The sequence below is a fragment of the Xyrauchen texanus genome, chromosome 24 (genome assembly GCF_025860055.1).
Source record: "Xyrauchen texanus isolate HMW12.3.18 chromosome 24, RBS_HiC_50CHRs, whole genome shotgun sequence".
NCBI lineage: Eukaryota > Metazoa > Chordata > Actinopteri > Cypriniformes > Catostomidae > Xyrauchen > Xyrauchen texanus.
In genome coordinates, this window is record NC_068299.1 from 6,124,875 (window position 1) to 6,151,812 (window position 26,938).

At 37.1% G+C, this 26,938-nt stretch overlaps 1 protein-coding gene across 1 annotated transcript in view; it reads right to left on the bottom strand.

The window, feature by feature from the left end:
- Positions 1-26,938, bottom strand: part of cdh23 (cadherin-related 23) — a 326,796-nt gene that overhangs the window by 99,829 nt on the left and 200,029 nt on the right. Inside the window, 5 exon segments of the mRNA XM_052090034.1 lie at positions 462-534; positions 7,748-7,875; positions 8,181-8,286; positions 10,299-10,536; positions 11,535-11,599. Coding sequence (XP_051945994.1) covers positions 462-534; positions 7,748-7,875; positions 8,181-8,286; positions 10,299-10,536; positions 11,535-11,599 — 610 coding nt within the window.

The window sequence follows — 26,938 nt, forward strand, 5'->3', positions numbered from 1 at the left end:
TTAAATCCACCTGCCTAATATTGTGTAGGTCCCCCTGTAGCCACCAAAACAGCGCCAGCCTGCATCTCAGAATAGCATTCTTCTCAACACAATTGTACAGAGTGGTTATCTGAGTTACCATAGACTTTGTCTGTTTGAACTAGTCTGGCCATTCTCTGTTGATCTCTCTCATCAGCAAGACAGTTTTTTGTTTTTGAAATGCCTTGTTGATGAGAGAGGGCAACAGAAAACGGCCAGACTGGTTCAAACTGACAAAGTCTACGGTAACTCCGATAACCACTCTGTACAATTGCGGTGAGAAGAATAGCATCTCAGAGTGCTTTTCAGAGACGTAGGTTGGCGCTGTTTTGGCTGCACAAGGGGGACCTACACAATATTAGGCAGGTGGTTTTAATGTTTTTGCTGATTGGTGTATATGTATTTATATATAATTGATTTGGATAATATATTTGTAAATGTACCTGCTACGATATTCTCTGGTATGTTGATAATGTAAGATGGAAGGCTGAACTCGGGAGGGTTGTCGTTTTGGTCCTGCAAAGGGAGAGAGGGAGTTAATGTTTGTAGGGAGTATCTAAAAAGCCTTTAAATATTAACTCATTAATTTTCCACAGGGAACAAACTGCTCTCGGATGTAATTGAATGAAGTGATGGAGTGCTTTTGGGGTTTAATGGAAACTCACAGGCTGTGGCGATGTGAAATTATTAGATATCAGGCACATACACTGACTTACCACTTGAATTCTGCTTAATGTTCAGTTATAACGCGCACACACGCAAACACAAACACACACACACCAGTAAAATGGATGTGACAAACCCCTGCTGTCATTCAGATGCAATGATTCTGATTGTAATCATAATAGAGAAAAAGAGAGCAGGAAAAGTTATAGAGAAGTGAATGTGTGGATGGATTAACCGTCCCATTCAGAGGTGCTCAGAGAAAACCAGTGAATCCAGAATTCCTTAATCTGTGTCTAAGGGGGTGTGTTTGTGCATGTGTGTGATTAAAAAGCTTCTTGATAAAAGAGGGTTCTTTGCTGACCCTAAAGTCAAGTTCTCTTGAGTATACACTGGGCATTTACTCTGGAATGAATAATTAACTGAGCAGGGGAGTTTAGATGTAATGTTATAAAATATCAATACATCGATTTTTGATCGGCACATTATTTTCTCAATATGTTTTTGAGGCATTGATAAATTAATATGAGCCTTGTCCAATGCACTGTCAGTTGGCATTCCATTCAATGTAGTCTGGTGAAATAGCTGTGGGAGACCACAAGGGGGTAGAGCTGGGCAAAACATATTATCACAATATTCTTTTTCATATAATTCGATATCGATATTTATCATGATATTCAATCACATTTGCACATAGCACATTTTTTTTTTGAATTTCAAAAATAAGAAGAGAAAACAAAATCCTAAACAGTCTAAATAGTCTTTACAAAACTGTGTTTGGGGCCCCAGACACAGCCAATGCAGTGGTGCAGAATAAAATAGGATTTATAGACAATTGGAAAAGTTTTTGGGGTAGACCTGACCTGCTAAAGAGAGACGGACTCCATCCCTCCAGGGAAGGTGCCGCTCTCCTCTCTAGTAATTTGGCTCATAGACTTAATGATATTAATTGACTAACTGGGGCCCAGGTCAGGAAGCAGACAAACTGGTTAATCCGAACGTCTGCTAGCTGCCATGAGACGTCACACAGGTCACATAAACTACAACACATAGAGACAGTATCACCTAGATATCTCATAGAGACTGTGTCTGTTCCCCGAACTATCAAACACAATACCCTCACTAAATCATTTAGAAAAAATTTGATTAAGGTCAAACTTGAACAAAACAAACAAATTAAAAATAAACATCATATAAAAATAGGGCTACTAAACATTAGATCTCTTGCTACCAAAGCACTAATTGTCAATGAAATGATTACAGATCATAGATTGGATGCGCTCTGTTTGACTGAAACCTGGCTTAAACCGGATGAATATATTAGTTTAAATGAATCTACTCCCCAGGTTATTGTTATAAACATGAGCCTCGTCTGAAGGGCCGAGGAGGAGGTGTTGCTACAATTTACAGTGAAGTTTTTGGTGTTACTCAGAGGACAGGATATAAATGTAAGTCTTTTGAACTAATAATGCTTAATGTGACACCGTCAAATACAAATATAAATAAAAAATCTCTGTCGTCCTTTACCCTTGCTACAGTGTATAGATCACCCGGGCATTATTCAGATTTCCTTAGTGAATTTTCAAATTTTCTATCAGATCTTGTAGTTACTGTAGATAGAGCCTTAATTGTTGGTGACTTCAACATTCACATAGATAATGAAAATGATACATTGGGATTAGCATTTATCGATATTCTCAACTCTCTCGGAGTCAGACAAAATGTAACAGGACCAACTCATCGCCATAATCATACGCTAGATTTAATTCTTTCATATGGAGTTGATGTTGATAATATAGAAATTCTGCAGCAGAGCGATGACATCTCGGATCATTGCCTCGTCTCTTGTATGCTGCGATCAGCTACTGTTACTCAATCTACACCACGCTATCGTTTAGGTAGAACTATTCTTTCGACCACTAAAGATAGCTTCACTAATACTCTTCCAGATCTATCTCATATACTCAATAAACCGCAAAGCCCAGAAGAACTTGATGAAATAACAAAAAATTTAAATGCAGTCTTCTCTAGCACCCTTGATGTTGTCAGCCCCACTTCGATTAAAAAAAAAATAAAAAAATAAGCCCTGCACCATGGTACAATGATCACACTCATGCTCTCAAGAGAGCAGCTCGGAAAATGGAGCGCATGTGGAAAAATACAAAATTAGAAGTATTTCAGGGTGCATGGAAGGATAGTGTCTGTAGCTACAAACACGCACTAAAAGCTGCCAGGTCAGCATATTTTAGTAAACTCATAGAAAATAACCACAACAATCCTAGATGTTTATTCAGTACTGTGGCTAAATTGGTTAGGAATAAAGCCTCAACCGAACCAGATATTACGTCACACCTCAAGAGTAATGACTTCATGAATTTCTTTACAGATAAAATTGAAATAATCAGAAATAAAATTGGAATTATGCAATCATCTGTCATAGCACCTCAGAAATCAGAGTCGACTAATTTCCCTCATGTGCATCTTCAATCCTTCGCTATCATAGGTCATGAAGAGCTAACAAAACTTATCGAAACATCAAAAGCCACAACTTGTTTGTTAGATCCAATACCAACTAAGCTCTTAAAAGAGGTATCTCCTGTAATATCAGAACCTCTTCTTAATATCATTAACTCCTCGCTATGCTTAGGACATGTCCCAAGAAACTTTAAAATGGCAATTATCAAACCGCTAATTAAGAAGCCACAACTTGATTCTGGAGAACTTGCTAATTATAGACCGATTTCAAATCTCCCGTTTATGTCAAAAATACTAGAAAGGGTAGTATCCTCCCAAATATGTTCATTTCTACAGAAAAATAGTATATATGAAGAATTTCAATCTGGATTTAGGCCTCATCACAGTACAGAGACTGCACTTATCAGAGTTACAAATGACTTGCTCTTATCATCTGATCGCGGCAGCATTTCTCTTCTAGTGCTTTTAGATCTTAGTGCTGCATTCGACAAGATAGATCACGACATTCTCTTGAATAGGCTGGAGAATTATGTTGGAATTTGTGGAGTGGCATTAGCATGGTTTAGGTCATATTTAGCAGACCGTTACCACTTTGTCTATGTAAATGAGGAATTGTCAAACCAAACAAAAGTAAAATATGGAGTGCCACAGGGATCAGTTTTAGGGCCTCTGCTTTTCTCCATGTATATGCTTCCCCTGGGAGATATTATCAGGAATCGTGGAATAAGTTTCCACTGCTATGCTGACAATACACAACTTTATATTTCTTCAAAACCTGATGAGATTTCACAATTATCAAAATTAACAGAGTGTATCAATGAAATAAAAGATTGGATGGCCAGAAATTTCCTTCTACTCAATTCTGACAAAACAGAGGTTCTAATTATTGGACCAAAAAGCTCTAAAAATAAGCCACTAAAATATAATTTGACTCTAGATGGATGTACCGTTACATCATCTTCAACAGCAAAGAACTTAGGTGTTATATTTGATACAAATCTGTCCTTTGAAAATCAAATTACAAATGTTTGTAGAACAGCATTCTTCCACCTAAGAAATATTGCTAAATTAAGGCAAATGCTCTCGGTTGCTGATGCCGAAAAACTAATTCATGCGTTCATGACCTCAAGACTAGATTATTGTAATGCATTACTGGGAGGATGTCCAGCAAGATCAATAAATAAACTTCAATTGGTTCAAAATGCAGCAGCCAGAGTGCTGACGAGAACCAAGAAATATGATCATATTAGCCCCATTTTATCATCGCTACATTGGCTACCTGTTAAATTTCATATTGATTTTAAAATTCTGTTATCTACGTACAAAGCTTTGAATGGTCTAGCTCCACTAGTACTTAAGTGATCTTCTAACACGCTATATTCCAACACGTTCATTAAGATCGCAAAATTCTGGCCTATTAATAGTTCCTAGAATATCAAAATCCACAAAAGGAGGAAGATCCTTTTCATATTTGGCTCCTAAACTATGGAATAATCTCCCAAACACTGTTCGAGATGCAGACACACTCTCTCAGTTTAAGTCTAGACTAAAGACTCATCTATTTAGCCAGGCATACACCTAATTTATCCCACACTTAGGCTGCTTTAGTTGAGTCTGCCGGAACTAGAAACATTGAGCATGATCTCAAACTCTGCAATAAATTGAATGGCATCTACGCTTACATCTTTTTATTTGTTTCCCTGTCTCAACCTCAGGACTCCTATCCTGAGGTCACCAGAACCGGCTGGATCCAGCACCATTCCTGCTTCATGTTGGACTCCACTGCTACATGTCGCTGAATGATGATGACTAAATGCGGTCGATTGATGGACTACGATCGTGAAATGGAATGCATAGACTAACTATTGCCCACAAAAGCCTTCGTCGGCCAATTGACAGGGACACTTGCATCTATGTGAACCTCTACAATTAATCTAGATGGACTTCAAAGACTTTGGTCATTAATCTTACAGTTCAAACACAATCGATTTTTACTCACTGACACCTTAACACTTAGTTTAATAATTTTAAAACATGATTTTACCTATACATAATTAATATTTACATTACATTCATAATGTTAGCCAGAGGGAACTGGCCCCCACAGTGAGTCTGGTTTCTCCCAAGGTTATTTTTCTCCATTAATCTACATCTTATGGAGTTTTGTGTTCCTTGCCACAGTCAGCCTACGGCTTGCTCACTGGGGTTATTAACTCTTTCCCGCCAGCGTTTAAAAAAAAAAAAAAAGTTGCCAGCCACCGCCAGGGTTTTTGACGATTTTCGCAAAACTTTAATGGCCCGTAGAATATTTAATTCCATGAATATATGAAGATGCTATATATCAAAATAAAGATCTGAGCCTCTGCTTTTAGGCAAATAAAAAACGATTTTATTTTATCTTCATTTGTTATTTTTAATGCCATTAAGGCATTAAAGGTAGGCTTTGTCAAAAACAACATTTCGGACAAAAAGCTGAGAAAAAGGCATTTCTATCTACATTTTGAGCTACATTCTCAAAACTCCACTTACGTTTAAGACGATCGCAGTCTGTTTCTTTGATCAAAGAGTTGCGTACTCTTTCAAAACATGCGTATGGGTCTTTCTTACCGTATTCCACCTAAAACACGGATACCAGGAAAATTCCGTGTTTGGCGGAAGCTTTTTTCATAAAACCCGGAAAATTCCATGTTTGGAAGGGAAAGAGTTAATATAATTATCATTTCATTATTTTTAAACCATTAAAATCAAATTTTGTCTAAATTACACAATGATGATTAATCGACTTTATGGACGTTGCAGTTTTTGTCGTCTGTTAATGCTGATGTTCTGTGAAGCTGCTTTGAAACGATGTGTGTTGTGAAAGGCGCTATACAAATAAAATTGAATTGAATTGAATTGGTGTCTGAGGGATCTTCTATGAAAATATAAAAATATTTTCTAGAGTTTATCAATTGAGTGCAGTTGGTTATGAATGTTTTAAGATGATCTGTTCATTTTGAATCATAATGAAGGTATAATATATATATATATATATATTATTTTAATTAAAATTATTTTTCATATTTCTTTACATACAGATATCCATATACAGATAGCATAGAAGCCCTTGTGACTGAGGAATGATACTGTATGGGGGTTCAGGGGTATATCCAAAGAGAAACATTTGAAAATGTAAAAGTCTGAATGGACCGTTTTTCTATTTTCATAGAAGTGAGAAACACTAGGCTACAAACTAATAATTGATTTGTGAAATTGCACACAGACCTGATACTCATCATAGCTATGGGTTTGGAAGGGTTTTGTCCATCAAAATGCCCAAATACACATTATTTCATATTCACAATTTAAACCAATTGCATTAACGCCACAACAATTGTTTTAGTTTTGTGAATTGCTTTTGTACTCTGCTTCAAAAATGTCAATCAACGCACTTTTGCTTTAATAATAACTTTGAAGACATTTTTTTGACATTCATTCTTAGATATAACTGGTCTGATCTCTTACCACACATGGATGGCATTTGTAAATGGAAAAATTGCATGACCACAATTGTGTTATGGCCCCGGAAATATGTCCCTCCCATAAGAAATGCCTGTTAAACTCAAACATAAACTTAAATCAAATAGTTAGGTTGGAAGTAATCCAAAGTAATCCAAAGCAATCCGATTAATTACCCCCAAAATGTTATATATGTGATTGCATTACCAACTGCAGTTTTTGTCATGAAATTTGTAATCAGAACCAGATTACAATTCAGAAGTAATCTACCCAGCACTGCAGCTATGACACATAAGACGCATTGATGCAGTGCAGGTGGTAGTCCAAAGATGTGAATCTAGTCAAAATTCACACACAAAATTTACAAAGGTTTTACTTCTTCAAGAATAAACAAAGTGACGTTGGTGTGTTTGCAGGTTAGTGTATGAAACTGATGTAACGACGTAAACTGAACAAAGAGAAATGACGAAGTTTATAATGATTCCAATTATGACTTATAGTGCATGGCGCTAGCAACACCAAGACCAAGGGTTTGATGCATGTAAAATGTAAATGTCAAATGTTATTATGCAATTTCTCTGAATATAGCCTTGAATAAGCTTCATTCAAGTTGTCAAACCACAAAAAGACATGCTTGTAAATGAAAATACATTTTGTAGGCTATATGAAAGACCCATATACACAATATATCATACAGTTATGGCTAAAACAAATAATCGATGTACTTTGAAAATGATTTGCTTCCAATTTAATGGAAAACTATGCGAGTTGAGCTCTGTGGCGCTACAGAATTTTGAGCTGCGAGTGGCGGTACATGTATCTACATCAAAAAATAATTGTTTTGAATTTTAACATGTGCCATGTCGTTTACCAGATATGTCCGTTGTGTTGCCCTCTTTAAGTTACGCTGCTGCTCACACTTCACCAAATTTGTGTTGAGAAATATGTAAAAAGAGACAAAGACTATTGTGTAATGAGTAGTCCTAGTTATATCTAATAAAATGCAGATATAAATCGTTAATCAGCAGGAAAAATGTTTGATTATCGATGTGTGAAAAAGGCATCGTTCACAAGGCTAAGGTTTAGTCCTCACAATCAGCTCTATGGTGATGGGCACAGTATTGTTAAGGGATGGGTTCCCCCCATCTTTGGCCATCAGAGTCAGATAGATCATTCCACCAGGAGCTTGCTCATAATCCAGAGGACGATTCACCATGACGACTGAGAAGATACATAAAAAACAGGGGTTTAGACATATCAAATCATTGTAGAAAAGCAAATCATAAACAACAACTCATGAATAATAGACAGCCATCTATAATCCATTTATTAAATACCAAAGGTTACAAAGGCTTCTCTAAAAGTATTTGCACGCTTAAAGGCGTTAAACCCAAATCCGATTCCCTCTAAAGCATTTAACACACTGAGCAATGCTGGGCTTGTTGCTGAGAGCCTAATGGAACCAGTGAACTGTCTGAACAACCACTGAAATCTTATTAGGGGAAAACTCTAATCTGAACACAGACCTGCGTAGCCCTCCACCACACTGATACTGAAATATGTCCTGAACTTAGAGGCGTAGATGATTGAGTATGTCAGGATGCTATTGGGAGGAGAATCCTCGTCCGTCGCCTATGAGAAACACATAGAGACAAAGGTCATTACATCAGCACTGTGTACTGTCATTGTAAGTGCCTGACTGTAAATACAAAATTTGTGAACCGGCTAAATCAAAATTACTTTACTGTAGTAATCGACATTTTATCATCGATAAAACTGGAACAGTAAATCCAAAGTGTGTCATTTCTTCAATGTCAAAACACTTTCTCTTCTACCACTGAATAGGTAATAAGGACTTACATTTTGGTCTGTTTATCACCCAAAGTGATCATCACACTTCAGAAGACGTGGATTAAACCTCTTAAATCGTATGGATCATGCTGCCTTTACTGTATGATGTCCTTTTTGGAGCTTGAAAGTTTTGGACCACATGATGAGGAATTATAAATTTTTGGAGAACTAATCATATAAGTGAGTCAGTGTGGCAGGGGGGAGGACGGGGCCGGGTCATGATGCTAATTAGGCAAATTAAGCCCTTGAGAGGGATAAGAGCGACTGGAGACAGCAGTGCGACAGAGAGAGATTTACGGGCAGCTGCCCGACACCTGTGTGTGTTTGTCTTTTGTTTCAGTTTAATATTAAACTTTTATTTATATTGTCAAGACGATTCACCTCCTCCTTTCCATTAATCCCTTTACAGTAGTTTTTTAAGACAGATCATGTAAATGAACTGGTTAAAATAAACAATTTACTTATATTTAGCATTGAGAACTCACATTTAGTGAGTCGGTTCATTTGGATGCTTTATGTAAATAACTATGTTCAGGCATGAAACGCTGAATGGCGCAAGCTGATAGGTTCTTTGAACTTGTTATCTGTCAGCCAATCAGCTTGCTCATACAGTATTTGTCAACCCATTTCACTCACATGGTGTACACTTATAGGTCCTTTGATGTGTAATCGGGTAGCCAATCAACTCGCGTACTCCCTCTTTGCCTAACATTTAAATGTGCTCAGTTTGCAAGTAAGCCGGGGTAGCAGGGAGGAAGGCGAGGCCGGGTCGAGATGCTGCACACCCGGTCCCTAATCAGGCTAATCAAGCCCTCAAGAGGGATAAAGGCAACGTGTACATCTGTATATACAGTTGAAGTCAGAAGTGTATACACCTTAGCCAAATACATTTAAACTCAGCTTTCACTTTATTCCTGACATTTAATCGTAGAAAACATTCCCTGTCTTAGGTCAGATAGGATCACTACTTTATTTTAAGAATGTGAAATGTCAGAATAATAGTAGAGAGAATAAATTATTTAAGTTTTATTACTTTCATCACATTTCCAGTGTGTCAGAAGTTTACATACACTTTGTTAGTATTTGGTAGTATTGCCTTTATATTGTTTAACTTGGCTTAAATGTTTTGGGTAGCCTTCCACAAGCCTCTCACAAGCTGCTGAAATTTTGGCACATCCCTCCAAACAGAACTGGTGTAACCAAGTCAGGTTTGTAGTAAATAAAAAGTGTAGGCACTTGTGAAAAATGTTGCATAGTGAGGTTTTCTTCAAACATAGTGTCATAATTCGTTTTTATTTTTCAATTAACATCATCCAAAGTTCAAAATATATATTTATATGTGTGTGTGTGTGTGTGTGTGTGTGTGTGTGTACCACTGGTCACACAACTCTGAGCTCCACCTATCATCAAACTCACAATCACTGCAAAGATTAGAGCCAACAGCTGAAATGAGTGCGGCTGTCACAATTAAAAGACACTAACACAGACACACTGAACAATCACAATGTGAATGACCCACAGACCAGTACAGTGCTCAGGCTTGTTTCAGTCCAGTACACTTATAAAGAGAGAGATTTGGCTCCAAACACACATAAAATTCATGTGTATAATTCAATGTATAAACCAACTGTCATCCAATATTTTTACACTGAATATACTGTTGCACTCAACTGACGTAACAATGACGTATTACAAGTCGTATGTCACACATCCACACAGAGCTTTCAGAACAGTAGGTAATGGATTCACGCACACTCTTGACTTCCTAAACTCCACATCTCTCTGTCTCTCACCCGGGCTCGGACGACCTGCTGTGGTGCCTGTTCGTTCTCCATCAGTGAGCCCACATACGCCTCCTTTTGGAAGACTGGTGCATTGTCGTTTACATCCATCACATTAATGCGGAGACGACCCGTAGTCTCCTCCCCTCCTCCGTCACGAGCCAATATTGTCAGAGTAAAGCGTCTCATGAGCTCGTAATCCAACCGTTCTCTCAGAGTCACCCAGCCTGTCACAGCATCCAATGAGAACCTGGAGGAGGAGTTAACACACAGAAATAAGTTAACATTAACCAATAAGAGGTGGCAAGAGAGAAAATACAAAATAATTGACTTTGAAAAAGTAGGAGAATGCAAATGCTATTGCTACACTACTTAATATTTAAAAAGCATGCAGCATGTTTACGGTTCACAACATGTACATTTTCTGTATGCATGGAATACCCAAATTACCTATGACATTTGTAGTATAATGCATTTGCCAACTGTGGTTTAATATATATATATATATATATATATATATATATATATATATATATATATATAATATACACACACACACACACACACACACACACACACGTAAGTGTAAGCATCAGAAGTGGTATTAAAATACTTTCCTTGCATCTTGAATACATGAGAACATACACAACTTTATTATTACATACACAAATGTACAATTTTCTTTATTATTATTATTATTCAATATGATACGACCAAAATCTGCTTTTTAATAAACATTTCCTGACTTTGATTTGGTGGACAAAATTTTCAGCTATTAATAATATTATTAATAATATTAACTTTTTTTTTTACTGTCTTCAGATGGTTACAATACTTACGGTAATACATCTTCTACTTTAAGCCCCAGAAAAAGAATACAAACTGACTTGAAAACATGTTCATCACACTGTAGTAGATGTATATAATTAATTGTTTGTGTGAACTGCATTTGTATGCTTTTTTGAATAACTTAATATATCCGGACTATAAAAATGTATAGCGTATACAGTAGCCTGAACACTACAGTGTATAAAGTGCAGTATGTAATAGGCAGTGCACTGCTATTCCATTCCAAACACATAGCCAATGAAAATCTTTTCCTTAAAAGAAATCGTCTATAAGAACAGACAAGAAAGGCATGAAAATCTAAAGAGATTTGAATTTAATTAATCAAAATAATTTAATGAATTAAACAGAATGCTGTATCAGTGTGAAAGGCCACAGTATGTTAATGAATGATAATCTCACTGGTCTGGCTCATCACTGAAAAAATAGCGAACCACTCCAAATGTGTCCAAGTCATTATCCGTGGCCTGCAGAGAGAGGGAGAGAGAGAGAGAGAGAGGGGGAGAGAGAAAGAGAGAGAGAGAGTGTATTGAACTTCCATAAGACATACAGTTTACACTCATGACTGTGTCATTGTGGGAAGTCATTTACCAATGAGTGTTTTAATATTGAGATTAGGGTGTCTGCATCCCCTGTCTAAGCCTACAAAGTACTCTGTTCTGCACGATTAATGCTGATACACAAACACAATATACACACAATTTCAGCATGGACCATAAGGGGCGGAACGCTCCTCACAGCAGATGGACTGGCATGCTGGTTGCCATGTCATCTATCCTAAAACAACAAAAGCTCACTTTCAGTTTACCTATAACTTATTTTAAATTGCCTTCCATTCATTTGTGCTTAATCATCAGAACTGCCTTTATAAAATAGAGCCAAAGTCTTGAATTAAATGGTGAAGTGTGTGAGCCACAAACTGAACTCTCCCCACATCTTTTAATAGTCGAACAAACAGACAGTCATACCTCAAACTCATGCCATTTGGTCAATGAGTCAATGTTGCTGTGATGGGCTGGTCTGGTCTAGAGCAATGATTAAAATGCCACAAAGATACAGTGTTTACACTTTCCAGAGAAATTAAGGGGAATAGTTCACCCAAAAAAGAAAATTCTCTCATAATTTACACGCCCTCATGCCATCCCAGATGTGTATGACTTTCTTCTGCAAAACATATTTTTATTTTTAGATATTTTTTGAAGAATATCTATGTCCATAAAATGCAAGTGAATAGTGACCATAAATTTGAAGTTATAAAATGCAAATGAATGGTGACCAGAACTTTGACGGTCCAAAAGGGAAATAAAGGCAGCATAAAAGTTACCCACATGACTCCAGTTGTTAAATCTATATCTTCTGAAGCGATATGATAGATGTGGGTGAGAAACAGATCAATATTTAAATCCTTTTTTACTATCAATCTCAACCTTTGACAAGCCCCAACCAGTAGGTGGCTGAATGTGAAAGTGTAGATTTACAGTAAAAAAGGACATAAATATTGATCTGTTTCTCATCCACATCTATCATATCACTTCAGAAGATATAGATTTAACAACTGGAGTCATGTGGGTAACTTTTATGCTGCCTTTATGTCCCTTTTGGACCGTCAAAGTCCTGGTCACCATTCATTTGCATTTTATGGACATACAGAGCTGAAATATTCTTCTAAAAATATCAGTTTGTGTTTTGCAGAAGAAAGAATCTGGGATGGCATGAGGGCGAGTAAATTATGAGAGAATTTACATTTTTAGGTGAACTATCCCTTTAATCTACAAATGGATTACTTATAGTTGTCTCTGCATATTAACATGGGAGGAAGTACTTTAACATTTGTGTATGTATCTATTCAACAACACACATACTCCTAAAATGACAATACATTTCATAGTAAATATATCACAGGAACATGTACTGAAATCTCGTTAATGTAGTGAGTATGTAAAAAATAACAGGGTATGAGCGACATAAAAGGAGCGTGATGTGTGAGTCTGTGTGAGAGTGTGTAGCCAAATCAAGTTGCACAGATATAAGGAAAACATATCCAAAACCTGACTTGTATCTTTATGCAAAATAAAAAGCAAGCTACCATAGAAACAACAGCACAGCTGTGTGTGTCAAAGAAAATCTGAATATGAGAAATGGTCCTTCTCTTTTCCCTCACACGCACGCATGCACAGTTTAACATCTGCTAGATCCTGATATAGAGGGAATTAGTTTTCTTATGGAAATGATAAGCCATCAGATGCAGGTGTGTTTAAAGCAGATTTTTGCTTTTTGTAAATGTGTTGTTGGAACGTCATTTGGTAAATAACAAAGATATCTAGGTGAATGGGTGTTTTGCGTCATAGCAAGCCTGATCTCATGAAACTTATGTGACTGTGGTGACATTTTTGCAAATTTCAATTATGTGGTTCCTTACAAGTAGCACAGCAGTTCAGAGGTGAAACATTCATTGTGTGGCACTAAAATTGAGCTACGTTTTCTCCCAAACAGATTATTATTATTATTTATTTTTAAGAACCAATGCCTGCTCTAAATTTAAAACCTAAACCTAACCGATAGTGTCATAAAAAGCAAATGTGAGATGAAAAGCGCAATTGCTGAAGCAACCACTTCACAATAAATGATAGCATTTTTATTAACTTATATTAACAAAGATTAATAAATGCTGTAACAAATATATTGTAAATGTTTTGTTCATGGTACATATTGCATTAACTAATGTTAACAAATGGAGCCTAATTGTAAAGTGTTACCAAAAATTCTCTCATCATTTACTCACCCTCATGCCATCCTTGAGGCTGAGAACACAAATGAAAATTTTTAGGAGAATATATCAGCTCTGTTGGTCCTCAAAATGCAAGTTAATGGTGGACTTTCAATCACATAAAGGCAGCATAAAAGTAATCAATAAGACAGAGGTTAAATCTATGTTTTCAGAAGTGATATGATAGGTGTGGGTGAGAAACAGCTCAATAGTTCAGTCCTTTTTTACAATATATCTCCACCTTTAACCAGCAGGTAGCTGAATGTAAAAATGAATGTTTAGATTTACTGTAAAAAGGACTTCAATATTGATCTGTTTCTCACCCACAGCTATCATATCGCTTCTGAAGACACTGTCTTATAGATTACTTTTATACTGACTTAATGTGATTTTTGGAGATTGAAAGTGCTGGCCACCATTCACTTGCATTGTGAGCACCAACAAAGAGCACCAACCCAAAAATGTTAATTCTCTAATCATTTACTCACCCTCATGCCATCCCAGATGTGTATGACTTTCTTTCTTCTACAGAACAAAACGTAAGATTTTTAGAAGAATATCTCTTTTCATATTTTTTTTTTTTTGTATTTTGTATTTTTTTTGGGGGGGTGAACTGCTACTTTAACATCAAGATAAGCGTATGGTGTAAGGGCAAGTTGTCTAATGGATCATGGCTGGGTTCTGGTAATGGAGTTTCAGTTGACTGGCGGTGCTGTTGGTGTACAGGGTCACAGAGTGTTGTAAGTGTGCATTTCTGTCAGTGCCACTATTAGAATCCATGATTCAAACATGCCCTTATGACAAACTCACCCTCTCTCTCTCTCGTGTGTGTGTGTGTGTGTGTATTGATTATGGCCACTTTTCGACTGACAACCCATAACAGTGAATTCAGCCAACCGACCAAAGCAGTTCATTATAAAGATTTCAAGCAGAGTTTGACCGGAATATGGGTAGAAACCACCGGACCATAAAGTTCACTTCACTCATCTTAATAATCAAATAAATATCCAATAAGCCAGCCCAGACAGAAACTGTGCATGCAGAACTCTGTTGAAATCTTTTCAGGCTTCGGCAGAAATGCAACATCTGTCATTTATTATATTATATTATATTTATTATATTTATATTTATTGCCATTTGCACAGGTACAAAGCAGTAAAGGTACAATGGAATACTTGTGTGTAACTCTTAGAGCCACATTTTTTAAGAATGACACAATAAACACAATATTACAACAAAATTAATATACATATTAATTTAATTTAACAAATAACTATTTTACAATAAATTATTATATAAAAACTGGCATAGCTAGTAAGATAAATAAAAATACAACCCATTCATAGACCGTTCAGTGTATGAATTAAGTGCCCCTGCTATGAGAAAGATGGGAGGTGTAATATTTCCCTCCAGTCTCAATGTCTTTTGCAATCAGTCTGGCAGTGGCTGGAAAAAAAAAAAAAAACTATTATCCTCATTGGCCATTGATGTCTTTAATTATATCTTGAGTTATTCCACATGAACAGATTGAGCTGGGTGATTTTGATCACTAAGAATGCTCTGTGCTTTTCTCCTGCAACGTTGTATGTATAATATTTCCAGAGGGTAGCTCAGAGCCAATGATTCTCACTGCAGTTTTAATGAACCATTGAATGATCTTCTTTCAGTCTGGGTGGTATTTCCAAACCATCCGGTAATGCTGTTGGTGAGAATACTTTCAACAAGTCCTCTGGAAGCCTGGCTGAGGGGCTGACGGCTGAGTCCGGACTTCTTCAGCAGCCTGATGAAACCTCTGCTGTGCTTTCTTGACTATGGCCATGGTTTTATCAGCCCAGCTCAGGTTTACCTCAATGTGAAGGCCTAAAAACTTGTGACTATCAGCCTGCTCCACCTCAGACCTTTTAATGATTAGAGGCTGCAGAGTGGGAGCTTTCCTCCTAAAGTCAGTAAGTATTTCATTGGTTTTATCTATGTTAAGAACCAGGTCATTTTCCTGTGGAGTTCCAGTACTGAGAGTAAGCTCGGCAGAGACGTTGAGACATTGACCACTTGTAATCTGTCTGTAAGGAAATCCAAAATCCAGTTACATGTGGATGTTGGCACTCCAAGGTCTGCCAGCTTCACAATCAGTGTTATTGGTCAGATAGTGTTAAAGGCAGAGCTGTAATTCAGAAAAAGCATACGTACATATGTTCTATTCATGTCCAGATGTTCCAGTGTGGAGTGAAGTACCAGTGCTACTGCATCATCCATTGATCTATTTCGGCGGTAGGCAAATTGTAGAGGATCCACTGTATCTGGCACCACAGAGTTTATGGATTGTAGAACCAGCTTTTCAAAACATTTCATGGCAACCAATGTAAGTGCCACTGGCCTAAAATCATTCATTGTAGATGGGTTTATTTGTTTTTTGGAACCGGTACTATAACAGAGGACTTAAACGTTTTTGGGACTATTGCTTGTGTCAGTGAAATGTTAAAAATGTCTGAATACACACCTGCTAGCTGGTCAGCACAGGCCTTCAGGACTCTCGGCGACACCCCATCCATTCCTACTGCTTTTTGTGGGTTTACCTGCTTCAGGGCCCTGAGAACCTGTGTGTGTGTAACCTGCAGTGCTATCTCCTCAGGGTTACACAGGGATTTTAAGGAGGTGTCTTCATTCAATCTTTCAAACCTGGCATAGAAACTGTTGAGATTGTCTGCTAGTGTGGTATCTCTGGTCTCTATCCTACTTGTGTTTCTCCTGTAGTTAGTAACAGAATGAATTCCCTGCCACATACTTCATGTATTGTTGCCCTTGTAGCATTTCTCAAGTTTTTGGGAGTATGCCCTATTTGCATCTTTGAGTTTTGTAGCTCGTATCGGGTCCTTTTATACTCTACCACATCCCCTGATTTGAAAGCTATACACCGTTTCCTGATCTTCAAGGATATTTCCGAGTTGAACCAGAGCTTTTGGTTTGGAAAAACACGAAACGTTCAGGAGGGGACACAGATGGAGGTACTCCAGTTAATGTACCTACTAGCTACTATGTAATCATAAATATTGTTTGTAGCCTCCATAAAAATGTTCATATCTGTAGCCTTTAGGCAGCTCTGCAGGTCCGTCAGAGCACTGTCAGTCCATGTTTTCACAGTTCTAACTGTGACTGGATTAGTTTTCAGCCTTGTGATGTAAGCAGGCTGTAACAGAATTGCCAAATGTCAGACTTACCAAAGTGAGGTTTAGGAGCAGCAATATATGCATTTTTTTAAGTTACTGTAGCAATGGCCCAAAGTGTTGTTATTCCTGGTGGGGAAAGTGACATACTGGTAGAACTCCAGAATGTTTTTCTGAAGATTACAATGGTTAAAATCCCCCACAACAACAAGTGTGGCATCCAGATAAGTATTTTCATGTCCACTGATCATATGATGCAGTTATTTGAGTGCATTATCCTCGCTGGCAGACGGAGGGATATGCACAACACTCAGTATTATGCACAGTAATTCTATAGGTAAATAAAATGACCTGCACTTTAAGGTGATATATTCCACATCTTCAGAACAAGACTGGGATATTATCCTATTGTCGGTACACCAGCAATGTTTGATGAGGATCGCTGTTCCTCCCCAACAGGTTTTTCCTGTATCCACAGCGTTATGTCAGCTCTAAAAACCGTGTAGCCTGCCGGTGTTATAGACTCATCGGGGGTCCTCTTTCCGAGCCATGTCTTGCAAAAGTGCAGAACACAACATTCCTGAATATGCCTTTGTGTAGCCATCCTACTAAGGAGATCATCCATTTTATTCTCCAGAGACTGGACATTGGTAAAAAGTATAACCGGGAGGGACAGCCTTCTTTTGTTAACCAGGTGCCGGAGTCTCGGCTCGACACCTCCCCACCTGCCTTGCTTCCGTGGTGGCCATGAGCCTTCACTTAACCAACATGAATAAATACAAATAAAAACGTAAATAACAAAACTAAGTAAAACTTGCCTCGGTGACTTCCCCGATGTCGCACACAGGGAAGCGCCATCTTTACAATAGTCTTACACAATCCCCACCCCTTGCATGTTTTTTTATTTTTATATTTTGGCTCATTTGATGGCGATTTCAGCTAGTAGTGTATTTCTCTCTGCTCAATTTAAAGCAATTTGCCATGTTTTAATCCCTTTTAAATTCCACAGATTCAAAATGTGATTTATTTTTCAAAAAGTCAGCAGATTCTGCCTTGGCCTGCAAGTCCATTCAGCCAATCATAGTGCTAATAAAAATACATTTTTAGTAAAGACAGACTTAGAAAAGAGAAAGAACAAACATATAAAAGAGTGGAGGAAAAAGAATGTGTTATGAAAAAAATTACAAATAAAAAAATGAACAACCAAACATAGGAAGAAAGAACAAATCAATTAATGACTATTCAAGAACAAAAGAAAAAAGAAACAAAGAATAAACAAGCAAATAAAAGAATAACTGAACTAAAACAAAAAGAAAACAAATGAAAAAGAACAAATGACAAACTGAAAGAACAAAAAATAAATGACAGAATAAACATAAAAATTTACAAAAAACAATTAAAGAAACAAAGAACAAACAATCAAATGAAGGAACAAACAAATGAAAGAACAAATTAATGAATAAAACAAACAAAAGAGTGCTCAAATGAACAAAGAGACAAACAAAAGAACAAAAAAAATGACAAATGAAAAATAAACAAAGAGAAAAGAAGAAAATAATAAACAAAGAACATAATAAACAACAAACAAATAAAACAACAGAAAGAATAACTGAACTAATAAACAAATGAAAGAACAAACAATAGAACAAAAAGCAAATAATGAACAAAAAATAAAAGAATAAATGGAAAACTGACTTAACAAATAAAGTATTGAATAAACCAATAAAATAAGAACCAACTAACCAATACAAGAATAAATGAAAAAACAAAAATTACAGAAACAGAAAACAAACAATCCATTGAAAGAATATAAAGTCCCCATTGTGCCTTGTTCCACAAACAACAAAGTCATCTCCTTTTGTTCACTCTCTTCCATACTTTTCTCCTCTCTTTCTTTATCTCTCTCTCCCTTTCAATCACTCAGTGTGATTGACAGGCCTATAAGTGCAGTGATGACAATGCCAGGGCTCAGGGTGTTAGCATGACAACAGTCGCTATGATGACAGGGGACTTAATGAAGGGCAGGTGAGACAGACAGCAATCAGAAAGGAGAGAGGATGGCAGAGATGAGAATCATCTCTCTCATTCTCTTCCATCCATTCCTTCTTCCTGCCATATTTTTCTCCTCATTTGGCAAAGACAAACACAAATACACACCTCAAACTCTAGACGGTGGGCCAACAGAAACACAAAGACACTGAAATTCAGTCAAAGAGCAGAAAAGGAGACAACATTGAATGTGGACCTGATATTTTGGACCAAACCCTAAAAAGACAATTCTCTCTTGAATGACAGCTGTCAGACAACATTTCAGTGTGCATGAAAACAGAGTGACAGCAGAGTAAGGAGAAACCATCTATCTCCACTCAATACGTTCCACCTGTGGCAGATGAGACAACAGAATGAAAGACTGCTTAGGGCTCAACAAAAAGGATTTTTTTCTGCTGGCCTAGTCATTTAAATGTCCCCTGCCAACATTTTCCATGGCCCCCACAACAAAAACAAAAATATTAGGGCTGTTGATTTAATGCATTAATTCAATGCAATAAATTATATAAAAAAAAATTAATCATGCCCTCGGACCACAAAGGCAGATTCACCTTCATGTTTATACAAGTCTCGGCCTCAGGGGGCAGTAAGCACAACTCCAGCTGAACAGGCAATGTGCAGCTGTATAGACAACAAACCACACTAAAGCCCAAAGTGTACACTGGTCATATGCGAATGCTAGGCACATGCATGCAGAATGCGTGACGCAAATTTCGTCATCAGCAGTGCTCGCGCACTGAATGCATACAGCCCTGAATGCGCAGTATGCACATGCGTGAGGAATTTTTTGCACTAATTAGTGGGTCCACAAGGTGGCAATACTCCTGCCTTTGCTGTTACAAAGAAGTGCTAGAAGAATATGTAATCATCACTCATCAGGAGACGAAGGTGGAAACAACAACAGTGGATGTGCATGTCAAGAGCACGTGTTTGAGGTCAGGAGATATCTGTATTTATATTACTCGAGACTGAAGGAAAATGACATAGATGCGTCCTTAGAAAAGCCTGTATAATATGTCTACCTCGGACAGATTGACGAGTTCAGTTACAAAATGCATTGCTGAGGACTGTAGCCAATGATGGGCTTATGTTCAATGATATGGAAAAAAATTATATATTTCCTTCTAAAACCAGTTTTTGCAGTGCCTTATATATATATATATATATATATATATATATATATGCAATTAATTGCGATTAATTAAATTAATTAATCAGCAAATCATGTTTAATGTTAATCCATTGACAGCTCTAAAAAATATATATTTACATTTTTGCAAAAAAAAATGTATGTTCCAGGAAAACAATATGAATATTTTTCATTAAATGTCAAAAGGATAGTTCACCCAAAATTGAAAATTCTGTCATGATTTAATCAACTCATGTCGTTCCAAACCTCTTTGACTTTCTTTCTTTTAAAATCTGTGCTTGTAGGCTAGATAGCTTTGCCTTGGTATATTATACATATACTGTAAATAAATCAATATTTCAATCAGTAGAATTTGCGACAACAATGCACAAAATACATCACAGAATGGCATAAAAACTCATGTAGATGATCACCGGATATAAAGCATAGTAAAAATGCATACAGCAAGTGACATTTCTATCAACTGGCCCTGAACTCTTTCACACTGTCCTCAGGTCTTTTTTTTTATTATTGAGTCCTGCTGCTGAAAACAGAACTAGACCCTTAAGTGAGTGTGTGATGGAAAGAGTATTAGTTTCGGCAGTCAGAGTGAATCTATGACTCAGCTGTTTAGATCTATTAGTGACATATTAATCCAATTGAGTAATCTACCGAAACACACTCACACACTTCTCACCCTGAGGGCCTAAAACATTTACAGAGATTAGCTGAAAAATGTCTCCACAAGTAAGCTAAATCTGAGAAAAATTATTTTTGGCTACGTCCTCTAAGGGAAAGGTGATTCATAAATACAGTAAACAATGTTTTATTTTTATTCTAAACATGCAAAAAAGTTTTCTTCTATGGGAAAGTTTAGGGTTAGTCCAAAGTATATTATATAGGTATTATTTACTCTTTTAGAAATAATCTTACAGTATATCCTCATTTAGATAACTGCAGAAACATGTGTATATGAGTGTGTTTGTTAATGTGTCAATGCATGGCAAATATATCAAAACATATCAAATGTGTATTCAGAGAATTTAGTTTGAAACCTAAAGTTATGTTTCAGAAATACCCCTAATCTACTTGTTGCATGACGCTGATTGCTTAGGGTTATAAGCAATGGTGGTTATAGAGGGGAGCCCGGGGGGCAACTTCCTGTCTCTCTCCCACTATTTCATTCCTACAATGTGTCTAATTCATTACATCCCTGTTATCAAATCTCTTTGATTTCTGTATTAAAACATAATTTCACTGGCAGGGATTATTTTACGCTTGAGAAATAAGCATATGTAATGACAATATAATAACAATGTAGTAACACTGTAATAATAACATAATAACAAACCAAAAATCATGAACACCTCTTTTTTTTTTTTTTTACTGTTTTGAATAGAGTTTCATATTGCAATTAAATTCACATGTATTGAACTGTGATAGTTGTTTCACTAATGTAGAAATGTATATTTTTTCTGGTCTGATCAGATTAGACCAAACGCACAATCAGACAGCTCTGTGTCAAAATGATGACAAGGCATAAAGTTTGGCATATAGTTGCCAGAAGCTGGTGAGAGGATTTCTAGCTGGAGTCAAACCACAAAATGTACATCAGAATTCAGTGGCCTTATTAATAAGTGGGCAAAAGAAATGGCTGCGATTTAATCTAAATAAAATAGAGGAATATATTTCTAATATATATTTCAAATAGCTGAAACATCACAGAACAGGAAAGACAAGTGCTGCCTCAGGGCTAAGTCTGAGTCTTATCAACTGCTTACTGAATAAACCTATTACAGCAATTAGATAAAACACACACACACACACACACACACACACACACACACACACACACACACATGATCATCATAACAGACTGGAGGACAGTGATAAGAAATTTTGTAAAATTGTGATTTAAAGAGAGAGGATGAAAAGGAGGAGAAATTAGACAAAACGAAGAAGTGATGTAGACCAGGGGTGTCCACACTTTTTTGCGTGATGATCTACTTTTAAATGACCAACTCAATAAGATCTACCAACTAAAAATAACACAGTTTTGTTTAAAAAAAATCCTTGTTGGGACTACTGCATTTATGCCTACATGGAATTCATCTTCTAATTAATAAAAAAATATATAACAATGTTAAATGTTGATATCATTCAATTTTAACACTAAACCCAAAACACCTACAGGGCATTAGCTGCTGGTAGCTAGCCTCAAAAACTGCTAGCAACGCAATTTCGAGCTCTGTTCTAAGAAGACCTTGGAAGGCGTGTACCTAGTTGTCATGGCAACTGAATAAACAAAAATCTCACCAGTCAAACAGAAACAAAAATATGGAAAAACATTATATTTATTTGTATTAAAAGTTGACAAAATACATAAACATGTTGTGCGATCTACCAGCATTGCCATTGCGATTGACTGGTAGATCGCGATTGACGTATTGGGCACCCCTGATGTAGACAGAGAGAGAGAGAGAGAGAGAGAGAGAGAGAGAGAGAGAGAGAGAGAGAGATCTGCTTTCTGTTATGATTTGGTCATAACAACAACTACAAGAAAGAGATATTAACCCTCTGGGGTCAACGGACGTGCCGGTGCGTCCTGATGAATATTTTCGTCATTACAGCAGAAACAACTTCAAATACTCCGTCATTTTTGGGTATACAGATAAGTGTAAGACATCATTAGAGACTATAAAGTGTCTACTTTTATTTGTGTACACTCACAATAACAACATAATATTTTGTATAATAAAGAAAATAAAAAGGGTGAGCTTTCAGCAGTCTCTGTGTTCACGAGCATATTTCAGAAACACGTCACAAAAATGAACTGAAACTCCGTGAATACTTATCACACAAACATGAAACATATGTTTAAAGAAAGCTTAAAATGTCTACTTGTAAATAAAACAAATTTAAAATTTAAAACAAATATTCTCCTGCAATGCAACCTGTTTGAAACAAAGCGATGTACAGTTTTTACTAGGCTAATTATCTGTAATGTGATCCCACCCACCAGCAGAGCGCGCCATTCATACGCTAATGTGCTGAGACGATCAATGCAAAAGTGCACGCCCCTGACCATGAGGTCTGATGTAAACACAACACAACTCTACTTTTCTGCGTGTTTGTAACGATACACAGGCGACTGTGAGGTTTGATTTAAACACATTTCATTCATTTTTCTGCGCGTTTGCAACGATGCACAGACGAGAAATCTCCAGGATATTATGAAAGAGTTAACATTTTCCTCAGAAGAAGAGCGGGACTCCGATGAACATTTGAAGCAGGTATAATAAATTCTATGCCGTATAATATAAATATGATATGTAATATGATATCAAATTATATGAATGTTTAGATTATATTTTAAATAGCATTTATGCTGCCTCATTATCATCAACAAAGCTTGTGCTTGCAAATATGAGTTCAGGTTAAATGAGCAAAATGCACTTTAAATATGCCCATATTAGAAAATCACCATATTATAATGATTTCTGAAGGATCATGTGACACTGAAGACTGCAGCAATGATGCTGAAAATTCAGCTTTGATCACAAATAGCACTGTAAGTCGCTATTTGACCTCACCACTGCCTCAGTGTTTTAAGTTTTTTTGTGATTTGGATCATTAAGTCTCCTCACATTCATTCTCTGTCCCTCATTGATAGTCCCAGGGGAGGGTCTTTGTATCCTCAGGTGTGAATTACAATGAATTACAATGAATATTCATGATCATTCACGCCTCCTCGCATATGACCTTTCAACACTAACATTGTCTTACAAAAGTTAAATTAGTATATTGTTTTGTATGAATGAGTGATCAGGATGGTTTTTACATCATTTTGTAGAAAAACTCTAGGCTACAAGATCCAGTTCTCAAAAGTCTTGTGGACAAATGTTTATTATGTGTTATATGACCTTATTTCAATGACTTAAAATGTTAGTTTTTTCAAAAACCACGCATAAACGTTATTTTCTCAAAAATACAAATCTGTACATGTTGCTCATATATTATTGTAGCCCAGTTTGTGCTGAATACAGTGTTATCAGACTTTAGCCATTAATATGTTTTTAATCAACTGAAAAAAGCACAAATGTCAAGGCATGTCAAAAGTTCTCCAGGGCCCAAAATACCCTCAGACCCCAGAGGGTTAAACTATAAAAACTACACCAGAACAGAGATAGGCAGTGTGAATATGAGGTCTATATAGCCAACAGCTATATTTTATAGACATACCATAATCAGCAACTGTCCTCCATGTTCCTGCTCTTTATGATTAAAGGAGAAAAATAGATTGAAAGGGAAAGAGAGATATAGGAGAGGAGCAATTGAGAGAAATTGAGAACTATTTGAGAAATAAGATTATTCTACTCTACTTATTTCTTAAAGGGAAAAGAGAAGCTCGGACAGTCTGGCTAACATCTCATTTTGTGTTTAATGAAAAAAACATATAGTCATATGGCCATATCTGAATATTTACACACAACACACACACACACACACACACACACACACACACACACACACACACACACACACACACACAAATACATAAACTAATCAAAACTTTCCCCTCAAAGAGAACTTACATGATTAAACAAACAAACATAAATAAACCACAAAAACATTATTCCCAACACACATACACACAAAAAACAGAAACAATGAATGAACCAACACATTTAACAGGAACACAGAGACACTAAAAAGGACAGAAATCCATTATTGCTATAACGTCTGAAGGAAAAGAGAGTGTATAAATGAAAGTGAAAACATTAGGACATGGAGAAATGCAAACAAACTGCAGCCAAAAGCCAGACTGAAAACAAAGAAGCAATTTAGCAATATGAGCTGACCTCATCTCATGAGACACATACACACAAAATCACTATAAATATTTATAATGATAACCACTGCCATCACTGATAAATATTAAACAACGCCTGTGTGACGCTCTTGTTCTACCCGCTCTGTATGGGACTCGAACTGGCATCTCTGGCATGGGAGGCGGGTGCGCTAACAAGGAGGCTAAAGGCTACAGCCTCTAGTGTCAGTCGCTAGTGCACCTCTTGAGGTCAGGAGAGTGAGGTTGATACACATTGCACAGCTATCTACCATCTGACTACCATTACACTCACCCACATAAACCTCACTCCCATCCAGGTCACGGACCAATGTGATGCTCTTGTTCTACCCGCTCTGTATGGGACTCGAACCGGTGTCTTTGGCATGGGAGGCAGGTTCGCTAACAAAGAGGCTAAAGGCTACAGCCTCTAGCTTCAGTTGGTAGTACACCTCTTGAGGTCAGGAGAGTGAGGTTGATACACATTGCACAGGTATCTATCAGCTGGCTACCATTACACCTGTGTGTGTGTGTGTGTGTGTGTGTGTGTGTGTGTGTGTGTGTGTGTGTGTGTGTATTTATCACTTTATGGGGACCAAATGTCCCCATAAGTATAGTAAAACCCAAAATTTTTGACCTTGTGGGGACATTTTGTCGGTCCCCATGAGGAAAACAGCTTATAAATCATACTAAATTATGTTTTTTGAAAATGTAAAAATGCAGAAAGTTTTCTGTGAGGGTTAGGTTTAGGGGTAGGGTTAGGATTAGGGGATAGAATATAGAGTTTGTTCAGTATAAAAACCATTATGTCTATGGAAAGTCCCCATAAAACATGGAAACACAACATGTGTGTGTGTGTGTGTGTGTGTGTGTGTGTGTGTGTGTGTGTGTGTGTGTGTGTGTGTGTGTGTACGCATACTCTAGCAAGCCCCCAACAGACAGTGTGTATGGGGTTCAGTGAGACATGACTGTGGCAGGGCGGAGGGCGGGACCGGGTCGTGATCCTACACACCCGGTCCCGTATTAGGCTAATCAAGCCTCCGAGAGGGATAAAGGTCGACTGAAGAGGATCGTGCGGGAGAGAGAGATCGCTTACGGACATGTCCGTCATGTGTGTTTGTGTCTTCTGTTTTAAGTTTGATATTAAACTATTATTTGTATCGTCAAGCCGGTTCTCGCCTCCTTTCCATTGACTGCTTTACAATGACTTAATTGTGTTATAACGCAAACATGTTAAAAAATTATAATAATTATAATAATAATAATTATAATAATTTTTTGGGAGACTAACGCTCAAAATGAGTAAAACAAATCTCTCTGTGGACCAAGACAAAGAGTAAATAGGGTACAACGGGGCTAAGACATCCCAAAAGTTCCCCTAAGGGGGTTTTGTCAGATACATGAGTACAATGAGGGGTACAAATGTATCCCTAAACTATAGCTAAGTACACACACACACACACACACACACACACACAGTTGTGCCATGTGAGCAGGGATTCTGTAGTGAGTCACAGTGGACTAACACAGAGGCTTGTTTCTGCTGACAATATGAGGGGAGCTGTCCATCCGTGTGATGCTGAAACCACAGCGACCTTATAGTTCAGCAAAATGTGTGTGTGAAATGTGAGGCTTAGTGGTTGTTCATTCCAGTGCGTATAACTGTAACAAGTGTATTGTAAGCTGCTTTGGTTAAAAGTGTGTGCTAAATTACTTCTTAGCTATTAACTAAAGCTTCCTGCATCACAGTGTTTGTGTTTTGGATCACACCTGTTTAAGAAGCTCAATGGAAAAATGGCACGCTGTGAAGGTACTGAGTCGTGCATCTACTGCTGGTTTTTACAGGCATTT